The 14231-nt window shown below is 41.0% G+C and overlaps 1 protein-coding gene across 1 annotated transcript in view; it reads left to right on the plus strand.

The window, feature by feature from the left end:
• Positions 1-14231, plus strand: part of ctbp2l (C-terminal binding protein 2, like) — a 74861-nt gene that overhangs the window by 37199 nt on the left and 23431 nt on the right. Inside the window, exons 3-7 of the mRNA XM_042507328.1 lie at positions 2116-2260; positions 4886-5092; positions 8697-8911; positions 10213-10343; positions 12714-12841. Of these exons, the coding sequence (XP_042363262.1) occupies positions 2116-2260; positions 4886-5092; positions 8697-8911; positions 10213-10343; positions 12714-12841 (826 nt within the window). The remainder of the gene's footprint in view (positions 1-2115; positions 2261-4885; positions 5093-8696; positions 8912-10212; positions 10344-12713; positions 12842-14231) is intronic.

The following is a 14231-nucleotide window of genomic DNA, read 5'->3' on the forward strand; positions in this document are numbered from 1 at the left end:
GGGGGGGTAGTCTAGATCCACATCGGACTGAATCCCAGGACAGGTCACCTTGTACATGTCAAGTTGAACAGGAGCAGCGTTTCACAGTGATGCCCTCCAGAGGTGACAGACTTTTTTTTTTATCCTCAGGCGAATATTTTGTGATTTTTCTTGGCTAAGAAGGGTTCTTCTTTTAAACAGGAAGTCTCAAAAACTTGTTCGCACATTTAAATAATATTTAGAAGAACGTCTTTGATCGCTGGACTCAACAGTGCCACCATGTTGGCATTTAAGCACTGATAATTGTAGCAATTAATTCTAAACTATGGCATGAGAAACCTTTTTTCCCCACAAGATTACCTAGTGTAAGATGGATGGAGTTCATGCCCACATCTGCTTAAACAGATTAGTTTAAAAGGTTTAGGGTCAGGTACATTTTTAGGGTGTGTGACATTAATAAGGGAGTATTGACATTACACCTTTGGCATGGAGAAACAGTTTTAGTTCTCACTTTGCCAACTTGTAGTTGTTATACAACTCAAGCTGAATTTATTTATAGGCCACAGCTCATAACTGCAAGTTTGTCTTGGAGGGTTTAACACTGTAAAATATATCACATTCTTGGTCTTGATTAATTAATTAAGAAGATCTGTTGTATGGAAAAAAAAGGAAAAAGATGTTCAACAGAGGAGGCGGCACTCCTTCATATTAAACTGAAATTGTTGCTGTACTGAATACAGACTTGACAGTACTAGACTTAGGCCCTATAAGTGCAGACCTACGTATTATTACCTTGGGACCTTCAGTAATTTGTAATACTTGCGGAGGTTGTCTTGAATGCGGTGTGAATCTGCCATGTGTATAATTTTTATAGTAAAGATTCCACTGCAAGTTAGAGAGCATATTTCTGCAAACACAGAGGTCTTGTGATGATATTAGTACTGTGAAAATCAGCATCTCTATGATTTGGGGTTGTATTTTTATTTTCTGAAAGGTTTTTGTTTTCTCCACATCACTTTTTGGTGCCTCTTTCCTGGTGGAAATTTTGGAGGCTGCGTTGGTAATTATAAATAAAAGTTTTTAAAAGGATTTTGGGTATAAATCCAAATGGCTCATCTCATCACAGAGCATAGAGACCCGTTCGCAAAAAGAGCAAAACCCAACAGAAGACTGTTGTCAATTAATCAGCATCCAGTTCATCAAAAATAATGACACTTATAGGGTCTGATGTGGTCTTCTTATTGCTTTGTCTACGGTTATATCAGCAAATTAGAATAAAATAGTGACTTTGCTTATCCTTTGTAAATGTGCTGCATAAAACACAGGCATACTATAGGGGGGCAATTTCTAAATCAAATGAGGTCCCCCGTCAATACTAGGCCCGTGTGAATCGCATGTCGAAAAACAGAAATACAATGTTCGATTAGGAACTGCAAAGCAGCAATGGTCGGGTGCTTTATGATCTTAATTTTGATGTTGCTCAAGTTAGTTTTATTTTCCTTTAGATGTGTATAGGTAGGTGTGTCTTGATAGCTGTTATGTCACCCAAGAAACATTTTATTGCCATATGTAAGTAGGTCAGAAGGTCATTCAGTACGGTCATTTTCCAACCTATCACACGCCATCACCTTTAAGGTTTATCCTGTGATCAGCAGCTGCCTTGACCTCGGCGTGCAGTCAGTTGCTCAGAGCCTTTGTCCATACACACCCTCGGGGTCTGAGTGTAATTGTGATGACCATGCGGAACTGCGGCCCCTCTGAGACAATATAATGACTTGTTCCACTTCAGCGCAGGTCTGTGAAAGGACAGTGTGTCAGTGCTGCTGGTGACCATGTGATGTCTGTAGTTCCCCCGCGCTGTGAAATCTTAAACGTTTTCTTTAAGTGTCCATAGTCATGGCAGACGTGATTTTCACGGCTCCTCTGGTAGGAATGCGATCTTGTGATTGTCATGAGTTCTTATGAACTCAAGTGGACTAATGTTGCTTGTGTGAGCCGCATGAGTGAATGGACAAAATTATCAATCCAAAAAAACAAAATTCAATAAATAAAACAAATCAATACATAAAATACTGTTATTGGGGAAAAAAATCATTCAGTTATCACACTAAATTTTGTGGATGTGTTTGTCTGCAGGTGCTCAACGAAGCAGTGGGAGCCATGATGTATCACACCATCACCCTGACCAGAGAGGACCTGGAAAAGTTCAAAGCCCTACGCATCATCATCCGCATTGGCAGCGGCTACGACAACATCGACATCAAGGCTGCTGGAGAGCTGGGTATGAACTCTCAGAACATAATCAGTATCAAGTCTTATCCAGTAAAGTGTAGTTTTTAGCAGATATAGCGTATGAGTCACGTACGGATAAAACATGTTGTTTCGTGCATGTATTGATTTTTTTTTTCCAAGTGAAGTTTTGTGTATCAGCGTCTGCTTGTTTGATTGTTTGTGTCTTCATGTATTACCTCTTGAGCTGTATTCACAAACATTTTCTCTCAAAGAACTCCTATGTTAGCCTAAAATTTTACAGAAAGAAGGACACAAAGTTTTATCTTAGTGAGGATAGGGTCTTAGTGTGGTCGACCCCATTGCGATGTAAAACCTGGAGGAGCCACATCGGGCTGCTTTAAGATACCTTTAACAAGTATTTAAACCTTTGAGCTCTGAGCAAATTCTTTCAAAATCATGGCAAAGGGCAATGAGCAACTTGATTATAAATGTTTCACAAATTGCAAGAAATTAGTAGATTAAGAAAGTTAATTTAAAAGAGCTAGGGAAAAATATTCAGGGGGAAAAAGCCACAGAAAAGCTTTACTTATAATTACCATAATTACATATTTAAAATTATGTTAGAAAATTATTCAGATTTTGTAAGCACCTTTCCCAGGTCATTTCGGTGGGTTTGTTTTATTTAATTTCTTATACTTTTCACCTTAAGAGCTCTCGTCAGGATTAAGATGCTTTGTCATTTACTTTAATCTTTATCATGATCTAGTCTTCACTGTAAGGATAAATTCTTAGAAAAATGGGAATCTTTGGATGCCAGTCATCAGATTAAGGTGAATCTTGAGGAGATGATTGATCACACCACTGCAGAGACGTGTCAAAAATTGCAGCGATTGACCAAAACGGGCGTCATATTTAGAGGTCAAAACATGATTGCACATTTGATAGTGACTTTGCCTAAAGGGAGACTGCCGTGGACAGCATGTTTACTGTTTCCTTGAGTCTTTACTGTATGGATTCTTAGAGCCGTATCAAAGGCTGAATTAAAGAGTCAGATGAATGGCGGGCATCCCACTGTGAGCCAGAATGTTCAAAGAGGCAGAAAGGGAAAGACACACAGAGAGAGGAGAGTTCAGTCTTCTCTCTGAACAGCCACCCAGGCTTATATCAGCAGGCTGGTGGCTCAAACAGCCCTTACAGTTGACAAAGCTGCCATTTTCCTGCCAATACGAGATACTGTGTCTAACTGCCACCCACTCACCGAAGGCGCTCTGCCTCGCAACGCAGGAGTCAAAAGCTATCGTGCCTGGAGAAGGCGGTGCTGATATGGCGGCTGTTCTCGGGGAGAAGAAAAGGGGCCATTGATTGAGCGGGCTCTGGCTATTTTTTGCTGTCCAGAGACGGCTGTGCTGTTACTCTGAGATACAGAGTGGGATGAGGACATTAGAGGAGAGCGAGGGCAGGCAGAAGTGCTTAAGTGTCGATAATGGAAATCTTTGTGTTGTTGGAGGATAGGTAAGGTAATACCACAAGGTCAGAGGTTTGAATACTCTGAAGGTAACGAAATTATTAACATTCACTGGAGGACATCTTGAGAGAAGTGATTAAAACTTCCTGTATTATGCATGTGCATATTGACTATGGTTGGAAATAATTCAATATATCCTATGTTGACCTCAAGTGGTATTATTTCATGATAAAAAAAATAACCCCAGCACAACACAGTTTATTGCAATGAACACACCAATTTGATGATTTCACAAAGGCTGCACAGAACAGTTCACATTATTCACAATGTTATTTATTATGCATGTTTATTTATTCTATTTGCACCCAATATTTTTGCCTAGTTGCAGATAAAAATTTGGCTACCGTAATGTTATTTATATTAATACAATTATATTTCAGTAGTGGCTTTTGAATCTATTAGTGGCCTCAATTTACTCTCATTGCACTTCTCATGATTATGTTTTCCACAGAATAACCAGATGATAGACAAACACTTCAGTCAACAGCACAGTATCTTTAACTGCTCATACTATTATTAAAGGTGCAGCTGGTAACTTAATTAAAAAAAAACAGCATGTTTTGTCATATGTGATGAAATGGTCACTCTATTCTGACAGTGGTTTATGTGAAAGATTTGTGAAAAAAAATCAGGTTCCTCTGGCTCCTCCTAGTGCTACTTATGACATTTACAAGAATGTACTGGACGTTAATGAAAAACCAAGAAGAGCCAAGAGGAGTGTCAGTCACTGCTCACACACACGCTAAGCTAAAGAGGAGGAATTAACTCTCTTTTTTAGTTTCTGTTTACCTGTGTTTGCCAAGTACACTGTTGTTGGCAAAGGAAGGATAGCCAGTTTTTTGTTGCTGGTGGTTGTTTCTCAAACATCAGATTTGCAAAGCTCCTCCTGAAAAGATAGAGAGCTTGATGGATTCTTGCAAATGCCATTACGAGAAGAAGGATTTTTGTCACTGATTATTTGTCTCGTGCTACTGTCAGGATATACCGACAGTTTCAGCAAATATAACAAAAAGTTATTTTTGAACCTTTAAGCAGGAAAAAAATCAGTGCAACTCAAATGGGATGAATTCAAATTATGATATTGATTTCCGGCATGATTTTATGAACTGTTTTTCCTTTATTTTCTTGTTTCTTGTTTTCCTTCTGTAGGCATCGCTGTGTGTAACATTCCCTCGGCAGCTGTGGAGGAGACGGCAGACTCCACCCTGTGCCACATCCTCAATCTTTACCGGCGGAACACCTGGCTCTACCAGGCTCTCCGGGAGGGCACGCGGGTCCAGAGCGTAGAGCAGATTCGTGAGGTGGCGTCAGGCGCCGCCCGTATTCGTGGTGAAACCCTGGGCCTTATCGGCTTTGGTTAGTATCTTTTACTTAACTTTTTACCTTTCCTCTTCTGTGTTTTCGCTCCCTTTTTTTGCCCTCCACTCTGTGTTTTCATATCCTCTCGCCGCTCAGTGTGCCTTCTGTTTTCCTGCCCTGATAAGGTTATTTTTTTCCCTCCGCCCGTCCCACAGATTATCTCAAGGTTGTCTGTTTTGCCTCCCTCCGGGCTGGCTTCCTTTTCTCTGCCACACTGTTCTCTCATCCCACCGCTCTAATGCTCACCATTATATCTCCATTATTCTCTCTTCTTCTGTTTTCGACTCTTCTCCTCTGTCACTGCGCTCCCTCGACACCTCGCCCTGCCATAATCAGGCCCCTCATGGTAGACTGGATTCTGTGTGTGCTTGTTATAGTGTGTTTTCTCCTCTCTGCACCTGTTTTAATGCTGATTGTGTGTGTGTGTGTGTGTGTGCATCGTTGTACCCTGTCTCAACACTAGTGGGCTGACAGATGCTTTGTCTTTTCAAAAGCCTTTCCAGAGTGCCACCTTATCTCTGTGTCCACATACACTCCCCACACACACAAACATACAACCTCCTCCCACCCGACAGGTCCCACTCCTAGACTGACTGTGCCCAAACAGCAGGTCCTGGCAGGGAGAATGCCCCCCCTCCTCCCCCAGTCTATCTCTTGCTCACCCAATCCTCCCACCTCCAGCCTCCTCTCCCGGTCTTTCTGGCTCAAGCTGTCTCCAAAACAATGTCCATTGTCAGCGGGAGGTTGGGGAGAGCGAAGGCCTCCTGGTGTTTGTTTGTAGGACTCTGCACATCCAGCCAGCTGCACAACTCTTCAGGCTGCAAACACACCAAATAAAAAAACCTCTGGCAATAGAGTCAGGAGTACTTCGAGTACCAACTACGGCAACATTCTAGGCTTTTACACTCATAAAATAAGTGCTGGGCTACTTCAGAATGATTTCACCTATAATAGCATTGATTTGGCAATACTCCTGGTTTAGTTTCGCAGTATCAATTGAGATCATCTCTTAATTTCAGAAATAAGGAATTCCCTGTTCTGCACATTTTAGAATAATAGTATTAAATGATGATACTTTAATTTGGGGAAATTTTATGCTCCCTTGTCAGTTTAAAGGGTGGGTTCACCCCCAAATCTAAAATACATATTTTTCCTGTTACCCGTAGTAGTATTTGGTTGCATGTTGAGCTGTGCTAGCTCATACTAAGAGCTACTAAGAGCTAAGAAAAATAGTGTGCACAGAGGCAAAAACAGAACAAAAGGAAATAAAACGCAGATGTTAAAAATCACAAAAGTGCCAATCATGCATGAAAAGGAAAAACTTTGCTATAAAAATATCTTTTAAGCAGTGATTTAAAATAAATAATGAAACGTAATATAACACAATGCTTTGAAGATGAGTTTTATGATCTGATATGCTACTGTCATGTCGTTACACATAATATATCGCTAATGGAAAATATCTTAAGTAATATCATGTTACTGATTTCAATTCCAACACCAAGCGATAGTTAGGAACTTACCAGACATAATGTTTTCAGGATAAATCCACAGCAACAGCACGAGACCCCAAACAACCCTTTTTTGTTTGCCAGCTGCACACAAAAACGCTGAAAAGCAGCATTCTTTCCTTCACATTGGCCTTGACCAATCACCACCACATCTGCCGCATCACCACCGGGTGGAGCAGAGTCGATTCACAGATCTTTGTGTCGTGGCCTCACGTTTGAGTACAACATGTCATCCTTGTGCTTTGACTGTGGATAAATGAGCAACACAAAGCAAAAGTGTGCCATCGAGAGTCGTGTGTCAGACCCTCTGGTTGTAGTACATTCCTCTTTCTCTAGGGAGAGGGAAATATCCGCATCAGAGGATAATCCACGTAAAAACACTAATACTTTTCTGATAGTTTGTAGTGCTATAAATGTGGGAGTTAGAGATATTTGCAGATATTTCCATCAACTGCTTGACATTATTTCAGATCCCTCATAATCAAATGGATGCTGTTTTCCTCTCAATCTACCACTTTGCACCTATTTTCCAGCAATCACAAAAGCAGCAAATCATTGTAGAAGAAGCAGAGATGCCAATTCCAAAACCCTCCAAGCAGCCTCTGTCACATTGTATTGCAGCCACGAGACGACTGGGTCTGTTTCAACCTAACTGAAAAACTCATTCCCCTGCTGCTGCTGCTGCTGCTGCTGAATCTGTATCGTTCTTTCAATCTGCACTTTTAACAAGCAGCTGAATGCAACAAGTTCATGCTTTTGCTCTGGTTGCTGTCAAAACATATTTTGGGAAATATAAGATATCAAATAACTGAGGCAGAAATGCACTGAGGAAAAGTGATTACATTAAAAAAAGACAAATCACTTTGGGAAAGGTTGATTTTTCCACCGATCTAAAAGCTAAAAGTAATCCATTCAGCATTATGAAAAGGAATAGTCTGATTGCTTAAGTGTAAGAAGAGTCTTTTTACTGCTGTCTTGTGTTGGCTGAGATTGAAAGAGAAAACAAAAACAGAATGATTCTCCTCGACTTTGAAGCCTAAGAGCAGGACACAATGCTCCATCACAAAGAGAGGACTTGAAGAGTGTAAAGGACCTTATCGATTCTTTTCACCAGCAACATCATCCAGCTCTCCATCACCCTCCTGCAGCTGCTGCTGCCGAACAACAGAGCCGAGACTCACAGCCTACACAACAAATGGCTGCGAGAGACAGAGGGAGAGGCTTATACGATTCTGATTCAGTTTCTGATTCACCGTCTCACAGGCTCTATTAGAAACCAGTTACCTCACATTGCTGTCTCCCTGCTGAGTTATTTCTCCGTCATGACTTCACCACTTATCACTCATTAATCATTTTTTTCCTAAACAACAGTTTCCTTTTATAATCTCATTTAGTCATTTAAAATGACCTTTTTTACTTCCAAAGGGAGAAAAAAATACTTAGAAATGGAAAGCTTTATTGGTTAAATTTTATGTTCACGTCTATTTCATGGTGTCTGTTTTTTTTTTTATACATGTATTTTGCTCTCATGCTTTGCTTTGCTCAAATTTCATATAAAACTGGAATGATGTTAAGTGAATTTAGTACTTCTATTACAATGTGTTCATATCTCTTCTCTGCAATGTGGAAAAATGTGGTTTAAAATTACAGACAGATGCACTTCCAGTTAAAATTGTTTTAACAAGTTATTACAAATTTCAAAAAGCAATCACGATTATTACACATGTAATATATTATTTTGCTAAAATTGCATTACATTTGGTGAGGAGAGCATTATGACTTGTTTAGGTCTTGAAACTGAAAGTTTTAGACTCTAGACTTATCGGTCTTTACTTTATTACAAAGAGTTGAGACTTGCTCGTGACTTATTGGTCCCACCTCTGAATTTTAGTACAAAAAATGATGCTGATTCTTTTGTAGTCATTTGGAGTCACTCTATTGGATCAGTGATTCTTAAAGTCAAGGTGCACCAAAGAGTGTATGTTATTATTCTTTAGGCTACTTGTTTTTATCAGCACAGTTTTTTTGCGATGTAATAGTAATGCATCTCTTCTTATGTGCACATAATTTACTTCTGCGTGTGTTCACAGGTCGTTCGGGCCAGGCAGTGGCGGTGCGGGCCAAGGTTTTCGGCTTCAACGTCATCTTCTACGACCCCTACTTGCAGGACGGCCTGGAGCGCTCGTTGGGCGTCCAGCGCGTCTACACCCTGCAGGACCTGCTCTACCAGAGCGACTGCGTCTCCCTGCACTGCAACCTGAACGAACACAACCACCACCTCATCAACGACTTCACCATCAAACAGGTACATTAGTAAGACTCACGATGCAGACGGAGTCGAACATCCCATTAAACAGCTGTGACCTGACCTGGGCTTAATGCAGTGCTATCTAACAGGTAGACAAGCAGCGCTGCTGGTGTATTATTACTCTGTCAGCCTGGAGGCTGTCCTAAAGAGCATTATAGTGAGTAGAACGAGAGAGCGGGGAGAAAAAGGAGATAGGAAGCGGCAGCAGCCTTACTGCCTGCACATTCCCAGCTCTTTATCTTAAGCTCCACCAAAGCTGGACACAAATTCATTCCTTTGCTCTGTCAAATGCAATTAGCGCCAGCCCACGGCTACAGCAAATATATCGACTAGGCTGCGCAGCGGGGGGCTGAGAGCACTGCGAGGGGAAAGTGCTGTTCTCTGAGTCAATAACTGCACTTCGAGGCGCCGCCTGGGGTGACACCTGCAGGGGCGCCAGGGAACTACACAGGATGAAGAAGCATCCCCCTTCTGTCAATTTCTCCCCATGATGCCAGTCACTGTTTTCTCTTTGTCGTCCCTCTCGTGTGCCCTTCTTTTCTGCGATTTGTGAGTTACACTAACACAAGTGGGTGTCGGGTAAGCGCCTAACCTAGTTAACTCTGTGTCTTTTTTCCAAAGCTTAAGATTCTCAGCTGCCTAAGTGCTGCAATGAAAGAACACTTTCCTCTCTTTCCTCACCCAAAATCTTGGCAGTCGCTCTCGGCTTTTAAAGTGGAAACGTGTGTGTGTTTGTGTGTTTCTGTGTGTGTCAAAACCACCAAGGCCTAATAAAAGACTGCCTGCCAGCGTAAAGGCTTTTCATGCCCCTGGATTTCAGCTTTTGTCAAGATTAAGGGATTACTTTCTTCTGAGCATATTCATTTGATTTTTTTTCTTCCTCCCTCTTACACTTTTTGTTGTGCCTTTTTTTTTATCCCACAAGCAGCAAGGGGTGGTGGCGCTGCCTCATCTTTCAGCTCACCCCTCATCCTTCATTTCATCTCTTGGTTTTGGGATAAAGACTGTTCTCTATCCCACATCTGACAGTATTTCACCCAGGTGCTGTCTGTCTCCTAGATCTCTCAGGTGTCAGGCACAACAAAGGTGCCACAGATATTTTCTCAATTCCTGTCCCGTGTAATATCTTTTAAGACCTCCGATCCAGATTGGTGTGTCGTGTTAGATCAGACAGATTAATTTGACTGCCAGGCTGACACATACACAAAAACACCCACAACTGGTCATTTGTCTGTAAAATAACTGGCTGGATCTCTGTTTATAGGTGTTGATATGTTTGTGTGTTTCGTGCACCGCAGATGCGTCAGGGTGCATTCCTGGTAAACACTGCGCGGGGAGGCCTAGTGGATGAAAAGGCCTTGGCCCAGGCGCTGAAAGAGGGCAGGATACGTGGAGCCGCCTTGGACGTTCATGAGACGGAGCCCTTCACGTAAGTACACACAAAAAAACTGTCTGAAAGGCAGACAGATGAATGCTTCACTTAGAGAGACAGATACAGACAAGGAAATAGATGGGTGTGCAGGGAGGGAGAGAAAGCAACAAATTACACACAGTCAAAGAGACAGAGAACCTTAAACAGCTGAGTAGAAAGACAGTCAGGCGGGCAGGCAGAGACAATGGCAGACATATGACGAGTTAAAGACACCTCTAAAAGGCTCCTTCAGGGGCCTGAAGGTAATGGAATTCAGGAGATGGAGAGCTCCCTTTTTCCTGTCAGAGGAAACTGAATACAGCTAAAGGTACAGGTGGGTGGTTGAGTGTGGAGAAATGCAACAAAGAGTGTATGCTTTCCATCTTTAGGCATCAAAGCCCAATGAAATGCTTTTATTAGGACAGTTTAACAAAGGGAAAATGTTTGTAGGAAATTGTTTATGCTAGCTTTACACCAAATGACTTTTCGGGCAATTTCACGGCCGCAGATAAATGTTCAATGCTGGAATAAAATCATAAGTGTTTAACCTCGGTTGATGCATGCTTCTGTGATCTCGATCATTTGGTGCACAAAATCAGACATGTCTATTATTGTCAGAAGATTCTATAAACATCCTAAATTTAAGGGTTATTTTTATTTTAAAAAATCATTTAGTATTTAATTTGACCTCTATCCTTTATGCTTTTATATTTTATTGCTTTGTAAAGCACTTTGAATTGCCCTGAATCATGAAATGTGCTATACAAATAAAGATGCCTTGACTTGCCTAAAAAAAGAGAGACCTGGGCGGCTGTGGCTCAGGTAGTTAAGCGGGCCATTCAGGAATCATTGAGGGGTCTCCTGGGAGGTTCAAACAAGTGAACAAGTCTCGGTCTCTTGGGCCTTGAAAAATGATGAGTAACTGGTGGAGCTGTGGAGTGAAAAAGAGTGTGTTTAATTCATTGTGTATCTGATCTACCAAACAGCACTTATTTCAGCAAAAAGTCTTAATTTTCAAAAGATGCACCTCTCAATCCCATGGTCTCCTCCCACTAAAATTTTGTAGCCTGTTGAGGCGACAAAATCCGAAATGTGAAGTTTGTATGCAGATACAGTTAATCTTTATGGATTCTGTTGATGCAGAATCAACAAGAATATTGTCAGCATTTGACATCTTTTATCTTGGGTTTCTAGAGTTTTGTGTTTTTGCAGGCACAAAAGGCAGTTTTGAATCGTCATATTTCTGAAAGGGAGTTTACTGTAATATTTTCCATCAGGAGTGAATTTAGTTGCAAACAGTGACCCTGCAAGATCCCCAGTCTTTGCAAAATATTATAATGTGTGACTAAAATCTTACATTGCCTTTAGATGAGAAAGCATGTCGGATTTTTGTCTTTTTTAAAGTATTTTTTGTAGATTTCTAGTGAATGGTTGGTATTAGTTGAAATGAAAATGAAAAAAAGTGAAAATCATCCCACCATACTTCACAGTGCTTAAACTTTTTCCGAAATTAGATCTTAAATGAGGAGAGTTATACACTTTATCTTTGTACTTGCCCTTAAACATCACCTTTTCTCCTGTTCATCCTGCTGTCCCGTCACTGTATTGCAGCTTTGAGCTACAGTCTGCATTTCTTTTTCCTCTCCTGCTCTCACCAGAGGGCAAACAGCTTGACACACCTCCCAGTTTTCCACCTTTCTAAGAACCATGTTCCCCATCTCAGGGGGTGACTGGTGTTGATGTGTTGTTCACGCATCAGGAGCAGTTAGGGAGTTTGGAGGCTGCTTGTTTCTGGCCGGCTGCTCAGCTGACTGGCTGCTTGAGAAGACTGAAACTCAGCTCGATGAAGCTGGAACTCATGCTCCGCTGACCCGATATGTCAACAGGGGAGTGTTTCATAACTTTGGCCTTCCATCCCACGCGACACGACACTGATTCAGGGCGCCGCTGAGGCGTTACACACCAGACACAACCAGGTGAAGTGTTACAAGGATAGAGGAAGAGGAGGAGAAGAGGGAGCTGATCTGTTTTTCAGTGCCACATGAGAGGACAGAGATGAGGGAAAGAAAGTTTTGGAAAAGATTGTGGCATGTGTGAAGTGTCAGCATGAACAGACTTTCCTTCTTCATTTGATGAATGTGGAGACAAACTTTAAGTCATTCTGCAAAGTGAAGGTCAAACATCCAAATGAAGTAACAATAGGCAAAACACATTTAATGGAAGGGGACAATTTATGACGCCTGAGGAAATGTGCATTTATTCTATCCATCATAAATCACAAAGCCAAACAGCACAGCTTTCCTTGTCTTTAATCCAGTCTCCTTTGGTAAATACTTTCTAATCATTTGTCCTTTTCTCCATTTTTCTTCCCCTCTGCATGTTTTTTAGTTTTGCTCAGGGCCCACTGAAAGATGCTCCGAACCTGATCTGCACGCCACACACAGCCTGGTACAGTGAGCAGGCCTCTCTGGAGATGAGGGAGGCAGCAGCCACTGAGATCCGAAGAGCCATCACTGGTACGTGGTCATTTAAACAAATTTAAAGTCTGTTCTCGATTCAGTTCATTCTGACACAGGATATATGCAAAAACCCAGAGATTAAGAGACCCTTTCCATAAATGTTAGAACATCATTACACAGTAACATCAGCTACACACATTAACTTACACTTACTATACATTGATTGTGATGTGACACAACTTAATAGTTTTAGTTTGTGTTTGACCACTGTATTTCTTTAAAGTCCAATTATTGTTTGACACTAAAATATCATAGTATAGTATTATTACAGTATAATATGGTCAATAAAAAGTCATTGTATTGGATGCCATAGAATGTAATAAAAGTCATAGTATAATATGACAATAAAAAAGCCATAGTAAATTATGTAAAAAAATATATCTGTCAATCAATCAACAAACTGTAACACAGTGTAACAAGTGCTTGAAAGAATATCTTAAAATGTCCCAGTATAGGATGCCATGAAATGTCTTTAAAAAGAAGGCATAGTATAATATGAAGAAAAGTAGTGGTATAATGGAAAAAGGTCAGGGTATGGGGTTCCCTAAAATCTTGTGAAAACAAAAAAAAAAAAAACCTGTTATAGTATAGTATGATAAAAAAACAGTCCTAATAAAGTACACCATAAACTATTATTAAAAATATGTCATAGTATAGTATGACACAAGAAAATATCATTGTGTAGTATTTAAAGAATGTCATGATATAGTATGATTTAAAAATAAAAGTCATGAAATAGCATGACAAAAATGTCATAGTCGTAGTTCATGGTATAGTATTCCATAGTTTTCCATCATTGGCAACCCTGAAATATATGTTAAAATGCAGAACAATACACTTAACATTAGACACAATCACACAGTGGAGGGCAGCTGCTTTCTCTGGAGCTGTACCCACTGATCAAACACGTCGTCCCTCTGCAGCTCCGGTCGCACCCGTGGATAAATGTCCCTGTGTGAGCGGCGGTGGCTGTGCTGCATTGTGTAGCGCTGTGACCACATGCTGTGGTCGAGCCAAAAAGTCACTGTTATGTCATATAACACCCCAAAAATACTATAATAGACAATATCATTTCATAATAATATGACATTTCAGCTGTGCACATTAAACCCTGTCCTATCTCATAATTAGGCCCACAACCCCGACCCCGATCCCACCCCATACACACACACACATACACAAACACATAAAGACGTACACATACACCTCAATAGACTATGTGACCTGTTGCACGTCTTTCTTTCCCAGATGTCACATTTCCACTTCAGTGGGCCCTGGGCAGCCTTTATTAAATCTGGACCTCTTAATAGATGTCATCATTAGTTCCCTGACACAGAACAGAGCAGAGTGGAGCCCAGGGGCTGGCCTCCCAGATCACATCCAGATT

The sequence above is a fragment of the Plectropomus leopardus genome, chromosome 19 (assembly GCF_008729295.1).
Source record: "Plectropomus leopardus isolate mb chromosome 19, YSFRI_Pleo_2.0, whole genome shotgun sequence".
In the NCBI taxonomy this organism is placed as follows: Eukaryota; Metazoa; Chordata; class Actinopteri; order Perciformes; family Serranidae; genus Plectropomus; species Plectropomus leopardus.